The sequence below is a fragment of the Grampus griseus genome (assembly GCF_964374135.1).
Source record: "Grampus griseus genome assembly, chromosome: 14".
In the NCBI taxonomy this organism is placed as follows: domain Eukaryota; kingdom Metazoa; phylum Chordata; class Mammalia; order Artiodactyla; family Delphinidae; genus Grampus; species Grampus griseus.
The window spans coordinates 14,899,856-14,927,575 of NC_139008.1; the positions used below are offsets into that span (position 1 = coordinate 14,899,856).

General features: G+C 42.1%; 1 protein-coding gene across 4 annotated transcripts; it reads left to right on the top strand.

Moving 5' to 3' along the window:
- Positions 1 to 534: 534 nt before the first annotated feature.
- On the top strand, positions 535 to 25,635 carry PSPH (phosphoserine phosphatase). Of its 4 annotated transcripts, XM_082671416.1 has the most exons (8): positions 535 to 793; positions 5,674 to 5,728; positions 19,201 to 19,329; positions 20,064 to 20,222; positions 21,102 to 21,236; positions 21,699 to 21,844; positions 22,852 to 23,000; positions 25,128 to 25,635. In XM_082671416.1, exons 3-8 carry the CDS (start codon positions 19,214 to 19,216, stop codon positions 25,233 to 25,235), a joined length of 813 nt encoding a protein of 270 aa, XP_082527542.1. In that variant the 5' UTR covers positions 535 to 793; positions 5,674 to 5,728; positions 19,201 to 19,213; the 3' UTR covers positions 25,236 to 25,635. The 4 variants fall into 4 exon arrangements, with proteins under 4 accessions (XP_082527542.1, XP_082527544.1, XP_082527543.1 ...); XM_082671418.1 differs by lacking the exon at positions 19,201 to 19,329; XM_082671417.1 differs by lacking the exons at positions 535 to 793; positions 5,674 to 5,728; positions 19,201 to 19,329 and adding an exon at positions 10,285 to 10,302.
- The last annotated feature ends 2,085 nt before the right edge of the window (positions 25,636 to 27,720 follow it).

A 27,720-nucleotide genomic window follows, 5' to 3' on the forward strand; every position in this document is an offset into this window, starting at 1 on the left:
GTTTTAGGGTAGGACCTCACTGCCCAGCTCCAGCCAGCTGTACCCAAAAGTAAATGTTTGGGGGCAATCACTTATTTATTGTAGTGAACATAAAAGTAGCTGGGCAGGTGACACCTAGAAGAAAATAAGATGACAAAAAAAATGTGCAAAGACTCATTTCGTTACTCACGGTTTTTTGCATTTGCGAATGTAAGTAGTTTTTGAAGTTCTCTTGGGACTTACATTCCTACAACAGCATAAAGCCAAACGTGGATTTCAAAAAAGGTCCCTAAGGGGCTTTCGTTAAGTGCAAAATCAGTGCAGAGGTCCCTCGCTCCTCTCACGTACTCTTATCCCAAGTGGTGGTGGCGGTGGGGAGCGCTTGAGTAGCACGCAAGCTCTTTTGTTCCTCCTCCGCAAAGTAGAGGTGGTGTGGCCCGAGGCTTTGCGGGATAGCGTCCCCTGCGGAGTTCAAGTCTAGATCCGCCAGCGCTGAGCCCCCGGAGGGAGGAGGGGGCGGGCTCAGGGAGTCCCTCCTTCGGGGGCGGGGCCAAGGGCTGCCCGGCCCTGCAGAGCGGAGGTCTACGGGCTCCAGTTTAGTAAAGCGCATGCAAACCCGGCCAGAAGCCACCGCACTTATCAGCAGATCTCATGATTGTTTGGTAGAGGCTCTGCGGGTCTACACAGGTCACCTCCCTCGGAACTCCGCGACTCCACGTCGGAGCCAGCCCTCGGCCCCCCGCAGTCGGACGGTTACAGCCGCGGGAGACCTGGAGGCGGTGGCAGCGGCCCAGGAACTAGCAGCAGCGCCCGGGTAAGTCTGGGCATGTGTTTATCTCTCCGTTTGCCCAACTTTCTGATTACCGGTCTGCCTGTCCTACACCCAGGGCCTCTGTGATTCTACATTTATTTTCCTTAATCGGGATAGATAAAATATTTCATGGGATTCCAAGGCTTTTTTTTATCCGTTTACTTTTGAATGGTTTTCACTTGTTTTATCCCAGTGCTGCCTGTTACCAAACAGCATGAATGAATGATGCAATCCTACATAGGGGGAGTCATCAGTACAAGAGTAGGAAAATCTCCAGAATTTAGAGTTGCAGTGTCTGACTTCATCAACTTCTTTACCATTAGAATTAGAATTTTAAATATGTACTTACCAGATACATTGTTGTAAAGGTAGAGCTTCAAGCTGGGAATTAAATAACTAATTCTTCTATTCATTAAACTTATGTACTATGTTTTCTTTATATGTGACTTGCACGTTGTGTTTACTCTTTAAATATTTGACTGACCGGTATTTGAATGAGGATCAGGGAAGAAAAATTAAATCCAGGATTTCTATATGTTATTACAACTGCCTGGTGTGTTTTCAATATAATGATTATAGTCCTGTCACTTTCATGTTGGGAAACAAAGTAGTCAGGACGTTTTAAGTTTTCAGTTTATTTGATACATGCCTAATAACTTTTTAAGCTAACGTTTTATTGATGTATAATTTAATGCAATAATATGTACCCATTTTAGGTGTACATTTTGATGAATTTTGACAGTGTTGTACACACTTATAATCACCACCACAATAAAACACTTCCATCACCCTTAAGTTTCCTAGGGCCTCTTTGCAGTCAGACACCCCCACTCCTAGCCCTACTGGCCTGATTTTTGTCATAATAGCATTTGTTTGTATTTTCTAGGGTTTCATATAAACAGAATCATATTGTACGTACTCTTTTGTGTCTGGCTTCTTCTGGTCAATATAATGTTTTCTATATTTATTCATGTTACAGCATCATTAGTAATTCGTATCTTTTTATTGCTGAGTAGTGTTCTATTCTAGGGATGTAACACACTGTGTTTATCCATTTATCTGTTGGTGGTCATTCTAGTTTTGGACTATCATGAATAAAGCTGCTTTGAATATGTTTTTTGTTTTTTTACATACATCTATTTATTTATTTATTGGCCACACCACATGGCACATGGTATCTTAGTTCCCCAAACATGGATCACACCCCTTCCCCCTGCATTGGAAGTGTGGAATCTTCACCACTGGACCACCAAGGAAGTCCCATCCCTTAGCTGCTTCTTTTTTTTAAATATATATTTTTAATTAATTAATTAATTTTTGCCTATGTTGGGTCTTCCTTGCTGCTCGCGGACTTTCTCTAGTTGCAGCGAGTGGGGGCTACTCTTTGTTGCAGTGTGCAGGCTTCTCATTGAGGTGGCTTCTCTTGTTGAGGAGCACAGGGCTCTAGGCACTCGGGCTTCGGTAGTTGTGGTTCACGGGCTTAGTTGCTCCCCGGCATGTGGGATCTTCCCAGACCAGGGCTCGAATCCATGTCCCCTGCATTGGCAGGCGGATTCTTAACCACTGCGCCACCAGGGAAGTCCCTGAATATGTTTTCATTTCACTTGAATAAATCTCCAGGAGTGGGATTGCTGACTCTTACGGTAGGTAAATGTTTAATTTCGTAAGGAACTGCCAAACTGTTTTCCATAGTGGTTGTACCATTTTACATCCCCACCAGCAACGTATAAGAGTTCCAGTTGTTCCATATCCTCACCAATACATGGTATTGTCAGTCTTTTTTATTTTTGTTATTCTTTTGAGTTTATTTGCACATCTTTTTTGAAATATCTATTGTTTATATTTTAATGGGTTGTTTGTTTTATTGAGTTGTAAGTGTTCTTTATTCTAGATACAACTCCTCTATCAAATATATGTATTGTGAATACTTTCTCCCATTCTGCGACTTGCCTTTTTTTCTCTTTCTTTCTCCCCCCACCCCGCCGCCGCCATAATGGTGTCTTTTGAAAAGCAGAAGTTTTTAATTTTGATGAAGGCCAATTTATCACTTTTTTCCTTTTATTATTCATGCTATTTGGGTTTTATTTGAGAAAATTTTGCCTACCTTAAGGTTGTTCTATTAGTATCTATTGCTGCATAATAAATTATCCCAAAACTCAGCAGCTTAAAATGACAAACGTTTATTTTCTCACTTTCTGTGGGTCAGAAATCTGGGAGCAGCTTAGCTGGGTGGTTCTGGTTTAGGGTCTCTTAAGAGGTTGCAGTTGGCCAAGGTCAACTTATCTGAACACTTTATTGGGGGAGGATCTGCTTCCTAGAGCACTCACCTGGTTATTGGCAGGATTCAATTCCCTGAGGGCTGTTAGACTGAGGTCCTTAGTTCCTCACTGGCTGTTTGCTGGACGTCCCCTCAGTTCTGCCACATGGGCCTCTCATTGGGCAGCTACCAACATGGTAGCTGCCTTACCCCAGAGCAAGGAGTGGGGGTGCTGGGGCAAGATGGAAGCCACATTCCTTTTTTTTTCCTTTTTTGAGATTAACTCACTTTTTTATTATTTTATTTTATTTTTTGGCCTCACTGTGTGGCATGTAGGATCTTAGTTCCCCGACCAGGGATTGAACCCAGGCCCCAGCAGTGAAAGTGCCGAGTCCTAACCACTGGACTGCCAGGGAATTCCCTGAGATTAACTCACTATAAAAAAAAACCACTTTTATAATATTTTTAAATTAGAAATAATTATGGATTCACAGAAGGCTGCAAAGAAATATACAGGGAAATCTCATGCATTCCTCCTTCCTCCATGTCCCTTCCCCCGAAGACAACATCTCAAGGAACTGACATTGGCACAATCCATAGAGCTCGTTCAGACCTCACAGTTATACACACACTCATTTGTGTCAGTCTAATTTTGCAAGTGATATCCTATCACCTCTGCCTCACTCTATTCACTGGAAGAGAGTCACTATACCCAGCTCACTCTCAAGGGTAGGGGGTTACAGATGGGTTGGGATAGCAGGAAGTCGGTTCACTAGGTTTTTTGGAATTTTTGTTTTTTGGCCTCACTGTGTGGCTTGTGGGATCTTAGTTCCCTGACCAGAAATGGAACCCAGGCCCCCCTGCAGTGGAAGCACAGAGTCCTAAACACTGGACCACCAGGGAATTCCCACTAGGGGCCATTTTAGAGGCTGCCTACCACAGGTGTGCAATTTTCCTCCTGTGTTTTAGAAGTCTTATAGTTTTAGCTTTTGTGTTTAGGTCTTGATTCATTTGGAGTTAATTTTTGGCATTGGACTACAAGTTGGGGAAGAATATACATTAGATTTCTATATTTTATTAAAACTACCAGGTAGGATTCCAATATAATAACGATCAGAGTCTTGTCATTTTCATGCTGGTGAAACAAGGGATGTCTTAAATTTTCACATGATCTAATACATGCCCAATTTAAAAAAAAAAAAAAGGCCAGTAACAAAGTATGAATTCTAAATTAGAGAAATAGAGCGGGCCTTTATAATTAAACCAATGGATCAAGAATAAACTCTATTAAAGAAGCAAATTGGAAATATTCCTTTTCTTGTCATGCCATTCCGGGCAGTGGGTTCTCCTTAAGAGAGCAGCTTCTGGGGAGGTTTGCTAGGGTGCAGCTCTCGCTGGCCTGCAGGGGAGTGGGATTCAGAACACCTGCAGAAGCCAGTCGTGCTCAGCAGAGTGGGAAAGAAACGCTAGACTTGCATGCTCAGGTACGAGGCTTTGAGTACACTTTGTAATCTTCCTCCTTCACAGGAGTATTATCCTGTGTGACTCCGCTGAGAGAAGGGTACACCGAACCCTTTCTGAGTTCAGTGAGGACCGTATTCGAACCTTCCAAATGATTTATTTCCATTCTGGCTTCCTTCCTTTGTCAACCTCTACTTTGCTTTTTCTTGCCGCTTGTTCTTAACTATTTCTTTTTATCTCTTTTTTTCTTCTGAGATTTAGCACCTTTATCCACTTTTTTTTTTTTTTTGCTGCTTTGGGTTTTCGTTGCTGCGTGCAGGCTTTCTCTAGTTGTGGCAAATGGGGGCTGCTCTTCGTTGCGGTGCTCGGGCTTCTCATTGCAGTGGCTTGTTGTGGAGCATGGGCTCTAGGCATGTATGCTTCAGTAGTTGCGGCACCTGGGCTCTAGAGTGCAGGCTCAGTAGTAGTGGCGCATGGCCTTAGTTGCTCTGCGGCATGTGAGGTCTTCCCGGACCAGGGCTCGAACCCATGTCCCCTGCATTGGCAGGTGGATTCTTAACCACTGCGCCACCAGGGAAGTCCCTATCCACTTCTATTTACAGTTTAAATGATGAGGATTATAATTTGAAGTTGTTGGCTTCGTTCCCTCCTTACTGGGCAGCAGGATTCCCCTCTGACTATTCTTGGAATGTTGTTGACTTTCCTCATTTTGAAGACAGCAGGGACCGTTTTGTAGAGCCTGTAATGGACCTGTGTTGGCTTCTCTGTATTTGTATTATGTTTTCCCAGTAGATCCTCTTTCCCTTTCTCTCTCCTTCCCTTGCCTTTGAGCCTTGCTAATCAGGTGTAGGTGATTTCCTATCAGACTCGAAGCTTTTGCAGAATTAAAGCCACAGAAGAGTGTTTCCTCCTCTGCGTGCTTCAAGGAGACAGAAGTGAAGGGCTTCCCAGGGGAAGCAGTCTTAGGAGACTTTGCAGCTGACCCTCCTTTGTACCGGTCCTGCTAGGAGGGACAGTGAAGCTAGACAGTCTCCTCTTTCTTCTCCTGTGTCTGGACCTTGATGTTCATGTCCCCATTTTTTTCTAGGCTCTTGCTCTTGCAGAACTCACAAGATCTCTCTTAAAGAAATTTGTAGTCAGAACTTCATGCTGTGTTTTTATTCAGGAAAGAAGCAGAAAGAGAAGAGTATTGTCTCCTAGGAATCCAGCCCTGGAGAAACGTGAGTCCAATTTATCTTCTGTTTTCATTGTCATTGTTGTATATTTATCAGTTAACAGTTTAATATTCACTGAATAAAAAAAAATTTTCTGCTGTAACCTATGTGGCATGCTTAAAAATCTCAGGTTCCCCGAGGAATAGCTGTTCTTTTTTATCATAAAATATACTATAATGCATTGACCAGAAACCATAGTCCTAGTTACAGGAATGCTCTTTGACTCTCCTCTGATTCAGAAACTCTCAGACTCCATTGGGCATTGTTTCACTGCTTGGAGGGCCCCAAACAGACTCACCCCTAAGACCAAAGCCACCCCAGGTGACGCCCATCTAAGCCCAGGAAGCTCTGCTCTGTCGGCTTCCTCAACCTCTGTACCAGCTTATATTTGTTCTTACACAGGTGAAGGTAAGAGGTCAATCCCAGCAAAAGGGGAAGTTGGTGAAGGTGATCTTAGATGCCTCTTGCAAGATACTTAGATGGAGAAGTTGGAAGAGAGTTTGGATGAGCAAGTTTTTCTCCTTTTATCTAAAACCAGACCTCCTAAGTTTGGCCATGAAGGAAAACTTGTTTTTATACTTTTGGAGCTGGGGGTGAGAAGGGGTTGTCAGCTGTGGCTTCTTTACCAGTTGGCCCTCTGCTTCCCCAAGATGGACCTGCTTGAGGTCGGGTGGGCAGGAGTCCTGTCCTAAGACACAGAAGGCAGCGGTCCAGTGGTCGGGACCAGCCCTGGGAGCTGCCATGTCTAAGCACAGACCTTTCCACCAGGATTTCTTCCACCCCCGTCCTGTCCCCCTTCCTTGCAAGGGCCAGATGTGAGGGATCCAGAGTCCATTCTCCAGCAACGATTTTTCTAATGTACACAATTCACTTTGAAGCAACTGAACTTACTCAGCAGATTTCCCCTCTGTCCCCCGGAGCTATGAGAATTTTGACTTTGTGTGAATCATGAGTCACTCCTGGTGGAGACAATGAAAAAAAGAGGGAACCAAAAGTGAATAAGGAGGCAGAGCATTTTACAGTGCGGTTTGGGAAGCGCTAAAGGAAGCTGAATTTGTTCTGCAGTCTAAGCAGGGGATTGAAACCCATGTAAGCTGAGGGGTGGAGGGCATATCCCCTGGCACGAGCATTTAGTGGGCAAAGTTAAGGTCATATAATCCAGCTCCATCTGCTAGGGAGGGCATGAAGAAAGAATCAGTCTTCCATGTAACTGCAATGTAATGTTTGTGTATGGCTGTTAGCATAACTGGCACCATCATGGACCCTCACAGTTTCTCCTGTCCTTCCGCTGACCCTACCCAGGACTGTACTGTCCCTTTTGTACTGTCACTTCTCTGTCATCAAGGGCTTTGTAGTTAATAGACATTGTTTAATAATCATTAGGACCAGGTAGCCTCTATGCTCTGTTAGTCCCCAAACAATGATGAAAACCCTCCCCTGCTGTATTCCTGGCACCCACGAGACTACTTACCCATTCATAAATCTTGGCTTGGGAGTGCACGCCCTCTTTCCAAGCACCTACTCCCAAGCACTATAAAATTGTCCCAATGGCCCCTTGGTGGTGGGAAGTGCAGCTGCGAATGCTTCTGGATTGTTATCCACCCAATCCAGATCCCACCCTCTGAGTAAGTTACCTATGATAAACTGATCCATTGATTATACAGAGCTGCCTGCCTCATTTTTCGGTCTCAAGATGCCTTCTCAGTTTGGTGGGCACTTTTCATTCCCTCTGTCCTCCAATAGTTTGTCTCAAAAATCCTGTCTTTGGAACCAAAATCTGTCTTTGGAACCACAGTGCAACCCAGGATGCAGGTGTCAGCAATTCTGAGTCATAAATCAGGACTAATGTTCATCTGGGTCTGTGAAAATCAGTCCTCACTTTATTTGAGGAAATGTACATTTCCTTTCATATTTGAGGCTCATGGTCTGGTTGAAGCTATTGCTGATATCAGTGGTTGGAAAGAGGCTAAAGGTGCTGGCTTTTCAAATGTGAGCAATAATGATTTGTCTGATCATCCCAACAAGACTGGGAACCTCTTGAAGATGGTGCGCATTCTGCATTGCCCAGGGCTTGTGCTAGGCACAGAGAGGCACTGTAGATTGGCTTCATCTTCTTACATCTTCGAGGCTTCGGGAGCCTGTCAGTCATTCTCAGGAGTCTTGCCCATTCTCTGTTATTTGTGTTGCCTCCTGTACATTCTTTTTTTAAAATTTTTAAATTTAATTTAATTTTTTATACAGCAGGTTCTTATTAGTCATCAATTTTTTTTTTTTTTTTTTGCGGTACGCAGGCCTCTCACTGCTGTGGCCTCTCCCGTTGCGGAGCACAGGCTCCGGACGCGCAGGCCCAGCGGCCATGGCTCAAGGGCCCAGCCACTCCGTGGCATGTGGGATCCTCCCAGACCGGGACACGAACCCGTGTCCCCTGCATCGGCAGGCGGACTCTCAACCACTGCACCACCAGGGAAGCCCCAGTCATCAATTTTATACACATCACTGTATACATGTCAATCCCAATCACCCAGTTCATCACACCACCATCCCCATCCCCCCACGCTTTCCCCTCTTGGTGTCCATACGTTTGTTCTCTACATCTGTGTCTCAGTTTCTGCCCTGCAAACTGGTTCATCTGTACCATTTTTCTAGGTTCCACATACATGCATTAATATACGATATTTGTTTTTCTCTTTCTGACTTACTTCACTCTGTATGACAGTCTCTAGACTGTCACATCTCAACAAATGACCCAATTTCATTCCTTTTTATGGCTGAGTAATATTCCATTGTATATACGTACCACATCTTTTTATCCATTCATCTGTCGATGGGCATTTAGGTTACTTCCATGACCTGGCTATTGTAAATAGTGCTGCGGTGAATATTGGGGTGCATGTGTCTTTTTGAATTCTGGTTTTCTCTGGGTATATGCCCAGTAGTAGGATTGCTGGATCATATGGTAGTTCTATTTTTAGTTTTTTAAGGAACCTCCATACTGTTCTCCATAGTGGCTGTATCAATTTACATTCCCACCAACAGTGCAAGAGGGTTCCCTTTTCTCCACACAGTCTCCAGCATTTGTTTTTTGTAGATTTTCTGATGATGCCCATTCTAACTAGTGTGAGGTGATACCACATTGTAGTTTTGATTTACATTTCTCTAATAATTAGTGATGTTGAGCAGCTTTTCATGTGCTTTTTGGCCATCTGTATGTTCTCTTTGGAGACATGTCTATTTAGGTCTTCTGCCCATATTTGGATTGGGTTGTTTGTTTCTTTAATATTGAGCTGCATGAGGTGTTTATATATTTTGGAGATTAATCCTTTGTCCATTGATTTGTTTGCAAATATTTTCTCCCATTCTGAGGGTTATCTTTTCGTCTTGTTTATGGTTTCCTTTGCTATGCAAAAGCTTTTAAGTTTCATTAGGTCCCATTTGTTTATTTTTGTTTTTATTTCCATTACTCTAAGAGGTGGATCACAAAAGATCTTGCTGTGATTTATGTCAAAGAGTGTCTTTCCTATGTTTTCCTCTCAGAGTTTTAGTGTCCGGTCTTACATTTAGGTCTCTAATCCATTTTGAGTTTATTTTTGTGTATGGTGTTAGGGAGTGTTCTAATTTCCTTCTTTTACATGTAGCTCTCCAGTTTTCCCAGCACCACTTATTGAAGAGACTGTCTTTTCTCCATTGTATATCCTTGCCTCCTTTGTCATAGATTAGTTGACCATAGGTGTGTGGATTTATCTCTGGGCTTTCTATCTTGTTCCATTGATCTATGTTTCTGTTTTTGTGCCAGTACCAAAATGTCTTGATTACTGTAGCTTTGTAGTATAGTCTGAAGTCAGGGAGTCTGATTCCTCCAGCTCCGTTTTTTTCCCTCAAGACTGCTTTGGCTATTTGGGGTCTTTTGTGTTTCCATACAAATTTTAAGATTTTTTGTTCTAGTTCCGTAAAAAATGTCATTGGTAATTTGATAGGGATTGCATTGAATCTGTAGATTGCTTTGGGTAGTATAGTCATTTTCACAATATTGATTCTTCCAATCCAAGAACATGGTATATCTCTCCATCTGTTGGTATCATCTTTAATTTCTTTCATCAGTGTCTTATAGTTTTCTGCATACAGGTCTTTTGTCTTCCTAGGTAGGTTTATTCCTAGGTATTTTATTCTTTTTGTTGCAATGGTAAATGGGAGTATTTCCTTAATTTCTCTTTCAGATTTTTCATCATTAGTGTATAGGAATGCAAGAGATTTCTTGCATTAATTTTGTATCCTGCAACTTTACCAAATTCATTGATTAGCTCTAGTAGTTTTCTGGTGGCATTTTTAGGATTCTCTATGTATAGTATCATGTCATCTGCAAACAGTGACAGTTTTACTTCTTCTTTTCCAATTTGTATTCCTTTTATTTCTTTTTCTTCTCTGATTGCCGTGACTAGGACTTCCAAAACTATGTTGAATAATAGTGGCGAGAGTGGACATCCTTGACTTGTTCCTGATCTTAGAGGAAATTCTTTCAGTTTTTCACCATTGAGAATGATGTTTCCTGTCGGTTTGTCGTATATGACCTTTATTATGTTGAGGTAGGTTCCCTCTGTGCCCACTTTCTGGAGAGTTTTTATCATAAATGGATGTTGAATTTTGTCAAAGGTTTTTTCTGCATCTATTGAGTTGATCATATGATTTTTATTCTTCAATTTGTTAATATTGTGTATCACATTGATTGATTTGCGTATATTGAAGAATCCTTGCATTCCTGGGATAAATCCCACTTGATCATGGTGTATGATCTGTTTAACGTGTTGTTGGATTCAGTTTGCTAGTATTTTGTTGAGGATTTTTGCATCTATATTCATCAGTGATACTGGTCTGTAATTTTCTTTCTTTTTTTTTTTTTTCTTTTTGCGGTATGCGGGCCTCTCACTGTTGTGGCCTCTCCTGTTCTGGAGCACAGGCTCCGGACGCGCAGGCTCAGTGGCCATGGCTCACGGGCTCAGCCGCTCTGCGGCACGTGGGATCCTCCCGGACTGGGGCACGAACCCACGTCCCCTGCATCAGCAGGTGAACTCTCAACCACTGTGCCACCAGGGAAGCCCTAATTTTCTTTTTTTGTAGTATCTTTGTCTGGTTTTGGTATCAGGGTGATGGTGGCCTCATAGAATGAGTTTGGGAGTGTTCCTTCCTCTACAATTTTTTGGAAGAGTTTGAGAAGGATGGGTGTTAGCTCTTCTCTAAATGTTTGATAGAATTCACCTGTGAAGCCATCTGGTCCTGCACTTTTGTTTGTTGAAAGATTTTTAATCACAGTTTAGTTGCATTACTTGTGATTGGTCTGTTCATATTTTCTATTTCTTCCTGGTTCAGTCTTGGAAGGTTATACCTTTCTAAGAATTCGTCCATTTCTTCCAGGTTGTCCATTTTAGTGGCATAGAGTTGCTTGTGGTAGTCTCTTAGGATGCTTTGTATTTCTGCAGTGTCTGTTGTAACTTCTCCTTTTTCATTTGTAATTTTATTGATTTGAGTCCTCTCCCTATTTTTCTTGATGAGTCTGGCTAATGATTTATCAATCTTGTTTATCTTCTCAAAGAACCAGCTTTTAGTTTTATTGATCTTTGCTATTGTTTTCTTTGTTTCTATTTCATTTATTTCTGCTCTGATCTTTATGATTTCTTTCGTTCTGCTCACTTTGCATTTTGTTTGTTCTTCTTTCTCTAGTTCCTTTAGGTGTAAGGTTAGATTGTTTATTTGAGATTTTTCTTGTTTCTTGAGGTAGGCTTGTATAGCTATAAACTTCCCTCTTAGAACTGCTTTTGCCACATCCCATATGTTTTGGATCATCGTTTTTTCATTGTCATTTGTCTCTAGGTATTTTTTGATTTCCTCTTTGATTTCTTCAGTGATCTCTTGGTTATTTAGTAACGTATTGTTTAGCCTCCATGTGTTTGTGTTTTTTACGTTTTTTTCCCTGTAATTCATTTCTAATCTCATAGCGTTGTGGTCAGAAAAGATGCTTGATATGATTTCAATTTTCTTAAATTTTCTGAGGCTTAATTTGTGACCCAAGATGTGATCTATCCTGGAGAATGTTCCATGTACACTTGAGAAGAAAGTGTAATCTGCTGTTTTTGGATGGAGTGTCCTATAAATATCAATGAAATCTATCTGGTCTATTGTGTCATTTAAAGCTTCTGTTTCCTTATTTATTTTCATTTTGGATGATCTGTCCATTGGTGTAAGTGAGGTGTTAAATTCCCCCACTATTATTGTGTTACTGTTGATTTCCTCTTTTATAGCTGTTAGCAGTTGCCTTATGGATTGAGGTGCTCCTATGTTGGGTGCATATGTATTTATAATTGTTATATCTTCTCCTTGGATTGATCCCTTGATCATTATGTAGTGTCCTTCGTTGTCTCTTGTAACATTCTTTATTTTAAAGTCTGTTTTATCTGATATGAGTATTGCTACTCCAGCTTTCTTTTGATTTCCATTTGCATGGAATATCTTTTTCCATCTCCTCAGTTTCAGTCTGTATGTGTCCCTAGGTCTGAAGTGGGTCTCTTGTATACCGCATATATATGGGTCTTGTTTTTGTATCCATTCAGCAAGCCTGTGTCTTTTGGTTGGAGCATTTAATCCATTCACGTCTAAGGTAATTATTGATATGTATGTTCCTATGACCATTTTCTTAATTGTTTTGTTTTTGTAGGTCCTTTTCTTCTTTTGTGTTTCCCACTTAGAGAAGTTCCTTTAGCATTTGTTGTAGAGCTGTTTTGGTGGTGCTGAATTCTCTTAGCTTTTGCTTGTCTGTAAAGCTTTTGATTTCTCCATCGAATCTGAATGAGATCCTTGCCGGGTAGAGTGATCTTGGTTGTAGTTTCTTCCCTTTCATCACTTTAAGTGTATCATGCCACTCCCTTCTGGCTTGTAGAGTTTCTGGGGAGAAATCAGCTGTTAACCTTATGGGAGTTCCCTTGTATGTTATTTGTTGTTTTTCCCTTGCTGCTTTCAATAATTTTCCTTTGTCTTTAATTTTTGCCAATTTGATTACTATGTGTCTTGGCGTGTTTCTCCTTCAGTTTATACTGTATGGAACTTGCTGCACTTCCTGGACTTGGGTGGCTATTTCCTTTCCCATGTTAGGGAAGTTTTTGACTATAATCTCTTCAAGTATTTTCTTGGGTCCTTTCTCTTCTCCTTCTGGGACCCCTATAATGTGAATGTTGTTGTGTTTAATGTTGTCCCAGAGGTCTCTTAGGCTGTCTTCCTTTCTTTTCATTCTTTTTTCTTTATTCTGTTCCACAGCAGTGAATTCCACCATTCTGTCTTCCAGGTCACTTATCCGTTCTTCTGCCTCAGTTATTCTGCTATTGATTCCTTCTAGTGTAGTTTTCATTTTACTTATTGTTCATCTCTGTTTGTCTGTTCTTTAATTCTTCTAGGTCTTTGTTAAACATTTCTTGCATCTTCTCGATCTTTGCCTCCATTCTTTTTCCAAGGTCCTGGATCATCTTCACTATCATTATTCTGAATTCTTTTTCTGGAAGGTTTTCTATCTCCACTTCATTTAGTTGTTTTTCTGGGGTTTTATCTTGATCCTTCATCTGGTACATAGCCCTCTGCCTTTTCATCTTGTCTCTCTGTGAATGTCGCCTCCTGTACATTCTTATAAGGTTCTTTAGCCTATTCTATTTGTCTCATTTTAGGTCCTCTAACATCATTTGTTTGTCTGTTGCTGGCTTTCTCTCCATTTACAAATGGCTCATTCTGCATGCTCAGTGGAACTGTGCTGCATTAAGCACTGCTTCTCTGCTGATAGACTTCTGTCTTCTAGGCTTTTATAGTGAGCCTGCTTAGCCATGTAATATTAGGTTAATTCCCTCTGGACCAGAGCCAGATGGGTGTTTCTGAGGCACAGAGAGTGGGATATGGAGCTCCTTGGGGTTCACTGGCTTGGTGGGAATTTGACAATTTATGAAACCTGTTTCTATCTGCTGGTCTTCCAAAGAATGGGCAGACTTTCTTCTTTCACTATTTCTCTAATAATTAGTGATGTTGAGAATCTTTTCACGTGCCTGTTGGCCATATGTATGTCTTCTTAGGGGACAGTCTGAATTCTTGCTGAAAGTCTTTGACATTTCCTGGGTCCATGTTACTTACTTTCTTCCTTCCTTCCTTCCTTCCTTCCTTCCTTCCTTCCTTCCTTCCTTCCTTCCTTCCTCCCTCCCTCCCTCCCTCCCTTTCTTTCTTTCTTTCACTGTGTTGGGTTTTCATTGATGTGCACGGGGTTTCTCTAGTTGCATAATTGCAGTGTGTGGGCTTCTCATTGTGGTGGCTTCTCTTGTTGTGGAGCATGGGTTCTAGGCACGTGGGCTCAGTAGTTGTGGCACACAGGCTTAGTTGCTTCCGTGGCATGTGGCATCTTCCCGGACCGGGGGTCAAACCCGTGTCCCCTGCATTGGCAGCCAGATTCTTAACCACTGCGCCACCAGGGGAGTCCCCACGTTACGTTCTTAACAATGTCTAACCTTATTTAATTCTGCTTAATTTATCCACCTCTTTTATATTGTCTCTGTGCATTTGAGACCCAAGTTTCAGTTCTTTGGCCATCATTTAGGAGCTGTATGACCTTGGCTAAAGCATTTAACTTCCTTATACCTCTATTAGTTAATCTGTGAAATGGATGTATTAATATTGTTCCTGCAGAAAGGCATGGGACTAGCCCCAGATAATGGCTTTGAGTTTCCTTCCAACTTCAGAATATATGATATTGATTCTGTTTCTCTGTTATAGTCATCATTGCTTGTTAACGATTTTAATTTTAGGGTAATAGCACACTAAATTGGAATTGTTTTATTGAGAATAGTAATCTACTCGATTCTCTGTTCTCAGGAACTGCTTAGATTCAACTCCAATTCATGAAACATTTAATTTTAGCACCCACTGTGCTGGAAACAGAAAAATAATTCAGTCAAGGTCCGTACCCTGAAGGAACTCACATTCTAGGAAGGGAATGGGAGTGATTAATTAATTCTCTGAGGGGGTTATGAAGGAGCTAGTACAGGGAAAATAATTTAATCTGAACCTTAAAGAATAAATAGGGATTTTCCCATTAGACATGAGTAATTAGGTGATTTCAGGCGGAGGGAACAGCATCTGCAAAGGTACAGAGAACTAAAAAATCATGACATGTTTAAGGAACAAGAAGTCCTCTGTATTCCTTGAGCATAAGGTGTGGGTGTGTGTATGTGAGTGTATGTGGGGGGAGAAGAGCAATGGGGAATAGATTGGTGAAATAGGATTCAAATCATGAAGGGCATAAATGAATAACAGAGACATTTTGTTAATTTATATGCTAATGATGAGGAATGGATGGGCAAGGGCATCAGGAGGTCTGATGTGATTAACCTGATTTGATTCTTCAATCCTCAGCAGCCAAACCTGAACACAGGCAGGCATAGCAGTATAGTTAAAATTTAAGTGCAAATGACTATGTTAAAAAAGAAGTCTTTACCTTTAAAAAATACATACTGAAATATTTTTGTATGAAATGATGTGATTTGCTTTGAGATAAATCAGATTTATCTCAGAAGTGGAAGTGTGTGGGTGTGAGATTGCGATTTGTAATAAACATATATTTGGTCCTGTCCCATTTCTGGCACAGAGCTCCTAAAACCCTTGGAATTTCCTGTGATGAGAGGGATAAAGATGTCTCTTATGTTAATGAGGTGACTTTTGGACCCACCTAAGGATGGGGGCTGTTTGCCATGAGAGCCAACCATGTGATTAGAGGGTTGGAACTTTTGGTCCCACTGCCCTGACCTCTAGGGAGGGAAGAGAGGCTGGAGGCTGAGCTTAGTCACCAATGACCAATGATTTAATCAATTATGCCCTTGTAATGAGTCCTCCATAAAAACCAAAAAGGACGGGGTTCGAAGAACTTCTAGGTTGGTGAATACATGGAACTTTGGGGAGAACAGCATGCCTGGAGAGGGCGTGGAAGCTCCATGCCCCTTTCCACATACCTTGCCCTGTACATTTCTTTCATCTGCTGTTCCTGAGTTATATCCTTTTAGAATAAATCTAGTAAAGTTCTGTGAGTCACTCTAACAAAACAAAAAAAGTCTCCTCTAACCCAAGGAGGGGGTTGTTGGAACCTCCAGTCTATAGCCGGTCAGTCAGAAGCACAGGTGATAATCTGGACTTGTGACTGACATCTGAAATTGTGTGTGTGTGTGTGTGTGTGTGCGCGTGTGTGTGTATGTGTGTTGGGGGTGGAGTGGGGTCAGTCTTGTGGGACTGAACCCTTAACCTGTGGAATCTGATGCTTTTCCTATGGGTAGATAGTGTCGTAATTGAGTTGAAATGTAGGATACCCTGCTGGTGTCTGAGAATTGCTTGGTAGTGTGGGAGCCCTATCCCCTCAATGTTGGAATTGGGGTGCAGAACCTTTTATAGTGGGGTGGATGAAGCAAGATTTGCTATGATTGTTGAAGCAGGATGATAAATACATGGAGTTCATGTATTTGTACTTTCTATTTTTGTATGCATTTGAAATTTGCCACAATAAAAAGTTAAAAAAATGGTTAGTTGTGGGTATGTAATTCAAAATGTTATCATTTATTCATTCATTCAACCTTCAGAATTAATTGAGCATCTACTCAAAAGAGGTTCAAAACAATAGGTGTTTTGGAAAATTTTGGATCTTAGTATAAAGAGCTTGCAATCCAAGAGTGGAGGTGTTATGCACATAACTCAATTTAAGGTAAGTTGGAATATTATGAATTCCATATCTTAAAAAAACAGATCTACATGAAGTACTGTGGAAGTTCTGGGGAGAGATTTTTTTGCAGCTCAGGGGAATCAGGGAAGACTTGATACTGAAGATGGCATTTGAGCTTTATTCATCCACTTAATTCAACAGATATTATTGAGTCCTACTGTATGCCGAATACTGTTCTCAGTCTTAAGGATCCAGCAGTGAACAAAGGTGACAAAGATCCTACTCTTGTGAAATTTACATCCTAATGGGAACAGATAGACAACACGTAACAAACATAAGTTTTATCGTGTGTTAGAAGATGAGAGATGTTACAGAAAAAAGAAGTAGGGCATCGTGAGGGAGGTTAGTAATGTTGGGGGTAAGGTTGGGGGGGGTTACAATGGTAAACAGGGTGGTCAGGTTGACATTTGGGCAAACTCTTGCCAAGGGAATTGGCCAAGTGGATATTCGCGTGAAGAGCCTTCCCTCCGAGGGCACAGCTGGAGCAAAGGCCCTAAGTGGGGAGTCTGCCTGGTGTATTTGCAGAGCAGCAAGAGGACCAGCGAGGCTGGAGCAGAGTGAAGGAGGGGGAGACGAGTTGAAAATGAGGTCAGAGAAGTAACGGGGAGGGCATGGTGGTGGTGGTACCAGAGTTGGGGGGCAGACCTTCTAGGTAATCATAAGAACTTTGGTTTTTACTTTTAGTAAAATGAGGAGCCAGTGAAGGATTTTGAGCCAGAAGTGTAGCATGATTTGCTTATAGCTTACAGTGATTCTCTGGCTGTTATGTCGAGAGCAAATACTGGGGTGGGGACCTTTTAGGAGGCTTTTGGTATAATCTTGCCAAGAAACATTGGTGACTCAAGCTAGAACGATAGCAGTGGATGTGATGAGAAGTGGTCATATTTTAGTTAGAGCTTAAAGGCAGAACCAACAGCATTACCTGAAAGATTGGATGTGGGATTTGAGAGAAAGAGAAATGTCAAGGGTGACTAAAGAATGGAGTTGCCCTCAAGGGAGAGAAGGAAGGCTGCAAGAATGACAGTTTTCTGGGGGGAGGGAAGAGCGGCAGTTCAGTTTTGGACATGTTAAGTTTGGGATGTTTACCAAACATCTGAGTGGAAGTCAGGTAGGTAGTTGGAGTTTAGAGTTTGGGAGAGAAAACTGAGCTGCAGGTGTACATTTGGGAGTTACTGTCATAGAGACAGCATTTAAAGCCATGAGCCTGGATGAATTAATTCATCTAGGGAGTGAGTATAGGTAGAGAAGACCAGGGACGGACCATGGGCCATTTCAACATTAAGAGAACGGAAGAGAACCAACCAGCAAAGGAGCTTTTAGCCTCAGAGAGCCGATGATCTGTGAACCTGGGAAGTCAGTCCTCTAAGTTGAGGGGTGAGCTTGAACAAGAGCGTGATGCTGGGGGAAAAAACAGATTGTTGATAACCAGGAGCAGATGTGTTTAGTATTCATGTTTTTTAAGAATAGTTTTCTGTTGAATGGAGGCTTATTCACATTTAGGTTGATAATGTTAGTGCAGAGTTTAAGATTCCATTATCTAACTGGATTCATTAATTTACCCTCCCTTGCCTATTTTTATTGGGTCTCTAATGAAACTCACATTTCCTGTTTGGAGTACTCTCTTGTAAGGGGTCAAACAAGGATCAACAATTTTTTTTGGTAAAGGGCCAGATAGTAAATATCTCAGGCTTTGCAGGCTGTACAGTCTCTGATGCAGCTACTCAACTTGTCTGTTGTAGTGGGGAAGCTGCTACAGGCACATAAACGATGAACATGACTGTGTTCCAATAACGCTTGATTTCGGACACTGAATTTTGAATTTTATGTAATTTTCATGTTTCACAAAATATTATTCTTCTATTTTTTCCCGCTACTTAAAAGGTAAAAAAGTCATTCTTTGTAGGCTGTACAAAGATAAGTGGCAGGCTGGATTTGGCCTACTGGCTGTAGTTTGCTGACCTCTGGCTTAAAAGATTTTTTTTTTTCCAGGTCCACTTTGAACCAGATCATTCTGCCAAATGCAATTTTTTTTTTTTTTGGATTTATTTATTTATTTGTGGCTGTGTTGGGTCTTCGTTGCTGTGCGTGGGCTTTCTCTAGTTGTGGTGAGCAGGGGCTACTCTTTGTTGCAGTGCGTGGGCTTCTCATTGTCGTGGCTTCTCTTGTTGCAGAGCATGGGCTCTAGGAGTGCGGGCTTCAGTAGTTGTGGCACGTGGGCTCAGTAGTTGTGGCTTGCGGGCTCTAGAGCTCAGGCTCAGTAGTTGTGGCACATGGGCTTAGTTGCTCTGCGGCATGTGGGATCTTCCCAGGCCAGGGCTCGAACCCATGTCCCTTGCATTGACAGGCAGATTCTTAACCACTGCGCCACCAGGGAAGCCCCAAATGCACTGGTTTGAAATCAGTTACAAAGTGGGTTAGCCAGACTCTTTTGAGTCTATTTTCAGCCACTGTTTATGCTGATTTGCATTGCCCGTGTGGCGTTGTACATGACATATTAGTCTCTTTGATGGGTGAGTGGTCTGGGTGACCTCTAGGATCTAGTTCACGTCCATGATTCTAGTCCAGTGATTTTCTTAAAAAAAAAAAAAGAGAAAGAAAGAAATACTCAAAATTCTTTTGAAACTATCCTCCATAGCTTCTGCAGCACTGTGGTCTCCCAGAGTTTCTTCCCTTGACCTTTCCCTCTCATTTTCCTTCTCAGGCTCCTGACTTGAATGTCCCGTTCCTGCGCTCTGTCCTCAGGCCTCTTCTTTCTCCCTTTTTCCACTCTCCGTGGTGACTTCCATCAGGCTGTGACTTCAGTTACCACCTCTGCACCAGAGACTAACACGTGTGTATGTAGCTCTGACTTCTGAGGTGGAAAGCAAGGTTTCCCATTAGCTAGAAGTTAAAATCCAAACTCCTGAGCCCAGCCCACACTAACTCTCCGTGCACTGCCTGGCAACTGGACTGGGCTGTTGGGCAGCTTCCAGCACGTCATCCATCCTTCTGCTGCATCGTCTTTGCCCTTGCTCTTCCCTCTGCCAACATTACCCTCTCTCCTTGCTGCCGTCTCCCTCCCTGCTAATTCCCAGCACACCCCAAATTGATACCCTGCCCTTTGAGAACCCACTCAGAGGGCCACTTACTCTGCAAGATTCAGCTTAATGCCTGTACTTCTTGGAAGCCCTGTTTCATAGACAAGGTTCAACGTTTCCTCTGTGTGCTCACGGTATCTTAAGCACATTTCCATTGTAGCCCTTGCCTTTATTGCTCTGTTAGGTCAAAAGTCCTTGAATATTGGTTGAACATCAAATATATTTATAAGTTGGTACATTCACTAGACAATGCTTGGGAGCAGAGTTTGGGTCCCGCTAATCTTTGTAACCCCAGAGCCTGACATTTAGAAGATACTTAATTTGTGTTTAAAAAAAAAAAAAAAAAGAATGATTCCATGAGGACATGCTTATATGGGCTACACTGACTTTGATACAAATTAAAATATATTGACAGTCGTAGGCAAAATTAGACCTTTTTATGACTATATTTTATGTCTTTAACTATATTTATCTTTTTCTGTTGTAGAAGGAAAATTCTTCCCAGGATGGTCTCCCATTCAGAGTTGAGGAAACTTTTCTGTTCAGCTGATGCAGTGTGCTTTGATGTTGACAGCACAGTCATCAGAGAAGAAGGAATTGATGAGCTGGCCAAATTCTGTGGAGTTGAGGATGCTGTGTCAGAAATGTAGGAACAGTATTTATTCACCTTACGAAATGATAAAGAATTGCAAAGGAAGAGTGACTTTTGGATGACATGCAGGACCAGAGCCCAGAGCCTGATCTTAGTCCCTGCCTATGAAACATGGGCACTAGGCTTTTTGCTCCATCACTGAGAGCTGAATTTGGTAGTGTACATCATCCAACCATCCCTTTATACAAATATTTATGGCAAAAAAATATATGGTTGCCTCTGACAAACAAATATGGATGACATACTCTTAGCTTGGTTAGGGGACTGATGACGATAAGTAACCAAAGAAGATGACCTGGGGGGTCTCCAGGGGTCCAGTGCTGTGTGGCCTTAGTGGTTTGTTAGAAAGCTAGTTACAGTTCAGAGTTTCTCCATGGATGCCTGGGTGAGAGTCCCTCCCTCCCTCCTGCCCTCCCTGTGTCACCTGCAGTCACTAGCTCATGGACCATTTCACGTTCAGCTTCCTTTGATGCAAGAGTACAGGGCCTTTGGTTTCTTTCTTGGTTTACAAACACTCACAGCTTCCAAGGCAGGTACCTGTGGATAGTATATGTGGTTTTCTTAGCTCACTGGATGGTGTATTTGTGGATCCAAAGGATAAAGGATTCTCTTTACTGATGTCTTTTGTGCCTTGGTCTAATTTGCTCTGCAAAACAGACTTAGGCTATTTTGGCTTCAAAATATTAATGTGATTCTCAAGCAAACCTTCAGTGGTTTATCCCAGGCCTCACTCACTCCCATGGCCATGCACCACGTCTGTTGTATGGTGGGGCACCTTCCTCATGCGTGGACCTTGTGAGGAGTGGGGGAGGGTAGGCGTGTAAACTTCGAAGACAGCACTTAGCTGGCCTGATTTTTGGGTCTTCCTCCTAGGACACGGCGAGCCATGGGCGGGGCAGTGCCTTTCAAGGCTGCCCTCACAGAGCGCTTAGCTCTGATCCAGCCCTCTAGGGAACAGGTGCAAAGGCTTATAGCAGAGCACCCACCACACCTGACCCCCGGCATAAGGTAAGGGGCTCCCCAGTCTGGGTACACTGTCTCCCTATCAGCACCTGCATTTGGGGGCATGTCCTACTGAGGGTATCTCACCATTACTTTAGAGCTCCCTTCTTTGTGGTTCCTTCGGTACTTGTATATGGTCTTGTCTGCTAGTTGTTCCTGCCCACGTCTGCCCTCCCTCTCTCCCCACGGAGAGCCTAAGCCTCCTCTTCTTCTTGTGTTTCTGGGTCCATGGGCAGAATAGAGTTGTGGAATGGTTTCCTAAAGCAGTTAAGCCCCACCCACTAATTTCTAAGTGCTTTTAGAAAAACATATATAAAACATTAATTCATTAGGCGGTATACCTTGTCTGATGTACCTTGGGCAAATGCATTTGGAGAAAAAATATATTTGAGTTTCCTTTTCATGTTTTCTCTTTTATATTAATCAGCATTTGGTATTTTATATGTTTTTTTGTTTTTATTCTTTCAGGGAGCTAGTAAGTCGCCTACAAGAGCGAAATGTTCAGGTTTTTCTAATATCTGGAGGCTTTAGGAGCATTGTGGAGCATGTTGCTTCAAAGCTCAACATCCCATCAACCAATGTATTTGCCAACAGGCTGAAATTCTACTTTAATGGTAAGTCTTTAATAGTAACATTTTCTCCTTCTTATCAGTTTTAGTATTCAACATCCTAGGTAATGTCTGTTGGAATGCAACTCAAGCAAGGTGGAATCAGAGTTAAATGTTGAGGTAAAGGATTCTCTTTACTGATGTCTTTTGCACCTTGGTATCGTTTGCCCTGCAAAATAGACTTAGGTCATCATCTCTCCTACCTTCAGTATCGATATAATCATCTATCTGTATATAAATGTCTGTACTGAGTAAAATGTTAGTTCTATGTAACCCTCGTGACTTATTTTGTTATGCATCATATTTCAGTTCTATGAAAGCTCTCATGTATCTGAATCAATTTAGACTCAGGAAGGAGAGTTAATTTGTGAGCAAGTCGCTGCACTTTAGCTGCCTTTGGAGGCACCTCCTGGCCCCTCTCTGGACCATCACAGAACCACAGCTGTAGTTTTCTGTCATCTCAAGATGTCTCCAGTTATGTCAAGGGGTGGCTGACATTCTTAACACCAAATAATATTAATTAAAAATAAATTACATGTGTTAATAGAACACTTTTTAAGGGTCTATAGATAGAAATCATTAAAAAAAAGAAGTAGAGAATAAGTGTGGTAATTACTGTAAGAATAGAAATAATCCATCAAATATAAATAGGAATCTCTTCTTAGATGAAATTGTATATCAACATGTTTTAAATTAATATATTACTATTTCATGGTGTTCTGCCACCTCAACAAGTTTTGACAATTATGACACTGGAAGCTTAGAGGATAAAGTTAATTTACCCCAAGATGTTTATCATCTAAAGGAGTAACCTTGACAAGAGGTGTTTGTAATTTAAAAGCAAAACTTGTTCATTCTGAGGAATAAGTGTGAAAGTCCAGGCTGTGTCACTTTACTGAAGGCTGTTTTTAGCTTTGTGAGTGATAGGAAGGTGAGGCTATCATCTGTGCAAAAGGCTGGCCCTACTGATACAATCCTGTGGATCTTTAACATGTTTTAATGGCTCTTTTAAGGTGAATATGCAGGTTTTGATGAGATGCAGCCAACAGCCGAATCTGGTGGGAAAGGAAAAGTTATTAAACTTTTAAAGGAAAAATTTCATTTTAAGAAAGTAGTCATGATTGGAGATGGAGCCACAGACATGGAAGCCTGTCCTCCTGCTGTATGTATTAAGTGTACTAATTGTTTTGCGTTTGTATTTTTACTGTTGACAGCTGACTTAGAACTCAGTACAATTTGTGAGAGTTAAACAAAAACCTGTATCAGCCTGAAATAAAAAACCAAGATAAATAAAACAAATTCAATCTCAATATATTAATTGACTTTTTGCAAACCCAAGGAGGGTTGCAAATAAGGAACTTAAAAACCTTTTAAAACTTTCAAAGACCCCTGTCCCTGCAGGATGGCTGCCACCTCTTAGGCCGAGTATGTGCTCAACAAGGTTTGGCTTCATTTCCACAAATAATGCAGCTCTTATTACTATAACCGAAATTGTAATGTTTTATATTTGATAAACTATTTCCTCATACGTTATCTCATTTAATCCTCATAACAGCCCTGTGAGGTAAGAGTATTATCTTCTCCTTTTTACTGATCAGAGAACTGAGGCTCAGGGAGGTTTGAGACCACACCCATATTAAGGCATTTTATTCCTCTGAATTAACATTGTTTTCTGAGACTAGCAGGAAACAAATGCTATATAGCCCATATCTTAAGTTAAGCCAATATCTTAATTTATCACATGTCCCTTTCATGTAGGACTTTGACTATATTGTCTTGTTCTAACTTAAGAAAAACTGAACCAAAAATATAGTGGTGAACGTTTTACTACCTAGTTTCCTGAGATCTAAAAATAGCATCTTTCTCTGTCAATGATTAAGCATTCGTGGTTAAAGAATCTTTTGGGATCCTTCTAACACTACTTGAGTCAGTTCGAGATAACACGTTCTTAGGTGATTTATAGCCGATGTTGGGGTCGACTAAGTAGTGAACGCCGGGCTAGTTGAATAGCAAGGCATAAAATGCAGGGTTCTCTCAGGGGGCCCCCGATCCCGGTGTCCAGAAAGAGCAAAATTACAAATTCCAGATGACCTACCAGTCAGAAAATGATATAGCCTGACTGAACCAAGAGAAAGTGGTGTGCATGCAGGTGTGTAGCCCTGGAAGGTGGTCAGAGGAATCTGTGCCCTAAAGGACGGTTAGCAGCCTCCATGTGGAGGCCTGGCAGGACTTGGCGGGGTGTGTGTGTGTGTGGAATTTCTAGAGGGAGGGGAAGCAGCAGAGCACAGTAAGGATGTACTAGCATGGTCCTAGGCACAAGTGAGCTTTCTCTTCAGCAAGAGAAGAAGACCCCACATACCAGGCACTCTGGTGTTACCTTTGGGTCCTGGGAAGCCCTGGAAGGCTTCTGGACCGAGAAGGAACAAGTCAGTGTGTTAGGACAGCTGAGCTGGTGCTGGCATGCAGAAAGGGCTGCAGCAGAGGCAGGGAGCTCAGTTAGGAGGAGGCTAAATTTAACTAGAAGGGAAGTATCTAGTTATTCCCTGCCCCCCCGCCCGCCCTTGTATGGTATGAAAATAAAAATGAAGACAAAGGTCAAGTAAGAATTTTGTACTTCTAAATTAGTGTATATTGTGTCTGTAGCCTGGCAGAAAAAGAGAAAATACCATTTAAAAAGATCATTGACTAAAAGAAGGTATCACTGAGCAGAAATTAATGAAACAATGTAACTTTAAATAATTCTACCAGTGAAAAGTGGAATGCTGCTAACACACTCTGGGGTTGTCATCTCCTTCAGCCCAGAATAACATGCCCTCCTGGGAGGGAGGTCCCTCAGTTTCACCCAGGATGCCAGCCGGGAGATACCTGCTCTGGTCCTGATTCCAGGCCTCGGGCATTTCCACGGCACCACAGGCTTCTCTTTGATCTTCTTTCTCTGAAATTGTCTGGCCTGGACGTGATTGCCACCTAGTTTAGAACTCAGATGTTTACCACCTGGTGTGGTTTTAGTTTTGTAAGCAATTGTCTTGGTTTTAAGAGGGCTTCAGTTCTCCTGAAGCCCACAATGTCCAGCTGAATGCATCTGCAGCAGTGGTGGTCAGACTCATTCATTCTCAGGGCAGGAGGAGGGGAGGCTCCCGGGGAGCTGGGGAGGGAGGTGCCCCAGGTGAGGCTGGGCTCACCTCTCTTTGCACAGAGTTTATTCTTTTAAACAACACTTACTGCCCTAGGCTGCTGCTGTATCTTTGTCTCTCTCTTTTAAACTATTTCTCTTTTGTTCTCTTCTTAGGATGTTTTCATTGGATTTGGAGGAAATGTGATCAGGCAACAAGTAAAGGACAACTCGGAATGGTACATCACTGATTTTGTAGAGCTTTTGGGAGAACTGGAAGAATAAGATCAGTTTTTATACAGTTCATAACAACTTCAGGTTAATTTTTAAAAGTTATACAGTTTGATACTGTTTGCTTCCAATTGAATATTAGGACTTAATATATAAATTTAGTACTGATTATCTGTACTTCCAAGTAAACTATAGTTAGGGCTCATAGAACATTGTGGTTCTTTTTTTTTTTTTTTTTAACTGTAGTTCCGGTATTATTATGACCATTTAATTACCTGGAGAGTTTTATAATTTGAATTCTTTATGTATTTTCCTAGCTATATTTTATTTGAAGGCTTTTGAAGGTGGATAGTAAATTAAACACCTTCATTATTGGAAATATGGATTAGGCAGCTTTAAGTGAAATTGGTTTTCCCTTTATATATAAATAAAAGTTTATCCACATATCAGAACAGATTTGTAGAATTTTTTTTTTTTTTTCTTTTGAGCCACACCACGCAGCTTGTGGGATCTTAGTTCCCCGACCAGGGATTGAACTCAGGTACTCAGCAGTGAAAGCACTGAGTCCTAACCCACTGGACTGCCAGAAAATTCCCGATTTGTAGAATTTTTAATTCTGCCTATCATGTATTTCAGTATCCAGTAATTCAAGTATTTAAGTGTTTGAGTAGAAACGACCTCCGGGCAAGGAACCAAGGAGTCGAGACCCTCCTGAGCACAGGGCAGAGTGCTTGTCACAGTGAATCCACCACTCAGCCCCCGCCACTGAGGGAAACGCTGGGCCAGAGGGATGGAAGTGCTTTTACTACCTCTTGGTATTTGTCATATAGGGAACGTTGCAAAGATTTTTTTAGAAAGATAACCATGGCGCCTTAAACAAAAGTACGGACCTTAAAAAATGGATATTTGATAATCACATGAACTAGGAGAACTGAAAACAAGTTTTACTCATCCCAAATGAAGATCAGTGTTTGCCCTTAAATGGATTAAGAAATAACTCCTCAGAACATATATGAACCATTTCTTTCTTACAGAGGTCTTGGGAGGACCTGAAAGCCCAGGTTCATGTTTATTCTGAGTAGCGCCTTGAAAGGGACATTTCAGAACATGCTTTGAAAGTAGGAGATTATATTCTCTCCCTGGTGGGAAAGCAGGGCGGAAGACAGAGACACAGGTTTAGGAAGAGGCAGGCCATGAGTGGATACTATTGGATAATTAAGTAGAAAAGGCCGGAAGGGTTTAACATTGGGAGTTATTTGAAAAATTTATAATTTAACCAAATAATCAAATTTGGCCAAATTGTCAGATAATTATTTAGCCAAATAATCAAATCAGATGAATCAAGCTTCCTTCCAGACCAGTTTCTGTAGGAGAGCCGTGAAATGAGTTTGGCAACCTTTAACGGAGGCCCCAGACAGCAAGGCAGTTGTTTCATAATTGTGAGTGCTCGCTGGCAGCTCTCTTCGAAGCTGTTTGCGGTGTTGGCACTCTCAGAGGTGCAAAGGGGCAGGGGCAGGGCCAGGCCTGCCAGGCCTGTGAAGGGTGCTTCAGCCTCTGCTACCACCCTGTGCATAAGCTGGAGCAAGCCGGGTGGGCAGGTTAACTTCTCTGAGCTTGTTTCCTGTCTGTTAAAAATAGGGCAGTGATATCTGACCTCAGGGCTATGAGAATCACATGAGGAACGTGTGAAAACATCTTGGAAAATGTGAAAATAGGCAGTGTGACTTGTGGTCAGATCACTCCCCAAGTTTTCTGAACCTGATCATAAAGATTCTGAGGGTCATAGAGGCAAAAGCCACCATGCTGTGCCGTCCGTTCTAACTGCCAGGCCTTCAGAGCCTGCCCTCCACTGGGCAGCAGCCTGAACAGGGCGGGTGCGTGCTGAATTTGGCTCAGAGGAGTCTGATCTGCTGAGGAATCATGCTACCCACAGAGAACCTTTTATACCGATTATACAGCCCCTCCTCTGGCCCCCAGGCTGCCCAGCTTCACAAGCTGCACAGAAGCAGCAGGCACAGTCCGTTCTTTGTTGTGTCAGAGGGCGAGTTTGAAATGTCCCAAGAACTGTGCTAACCTCTTGCATGCTTTTCTAATTCTGGGCTCACTGGAAACAGCGACTGAAAGGCTCTCCCAGGAGTTATGTATATGGTGACACCAGGACAGGATTCAGAAACCAGTGGCAGTGTTATGTGGCTTCCTACCCTTGTGACACCCACCATTTTTCATTCTGATTATGAGCATTGGGTTATGTAAAAAGAAAAAAATTGAGAATTGGGTTCTCGCTCTCTCTTCCAGTGGAGACAAGTGTTTCTCCATGACATCTAGGGAGGCCCACCTGGCTGCCATTCCCCAGAGCAGGGGACAGCATTCTAGACCTGGGGCAGGAGTGTAGCAAGAGATTCCAGAGATTGAAGTAGTCGGCCTCAGTAAGTGATGGCACGGCATGGTGGCTTTTGCCTCTATGACCCTCAGAATCTTTATGATCAGGTTCAGAAAACTTGGGGAGTGATCTGACCATAAGTCACACTGCTTATTTTCA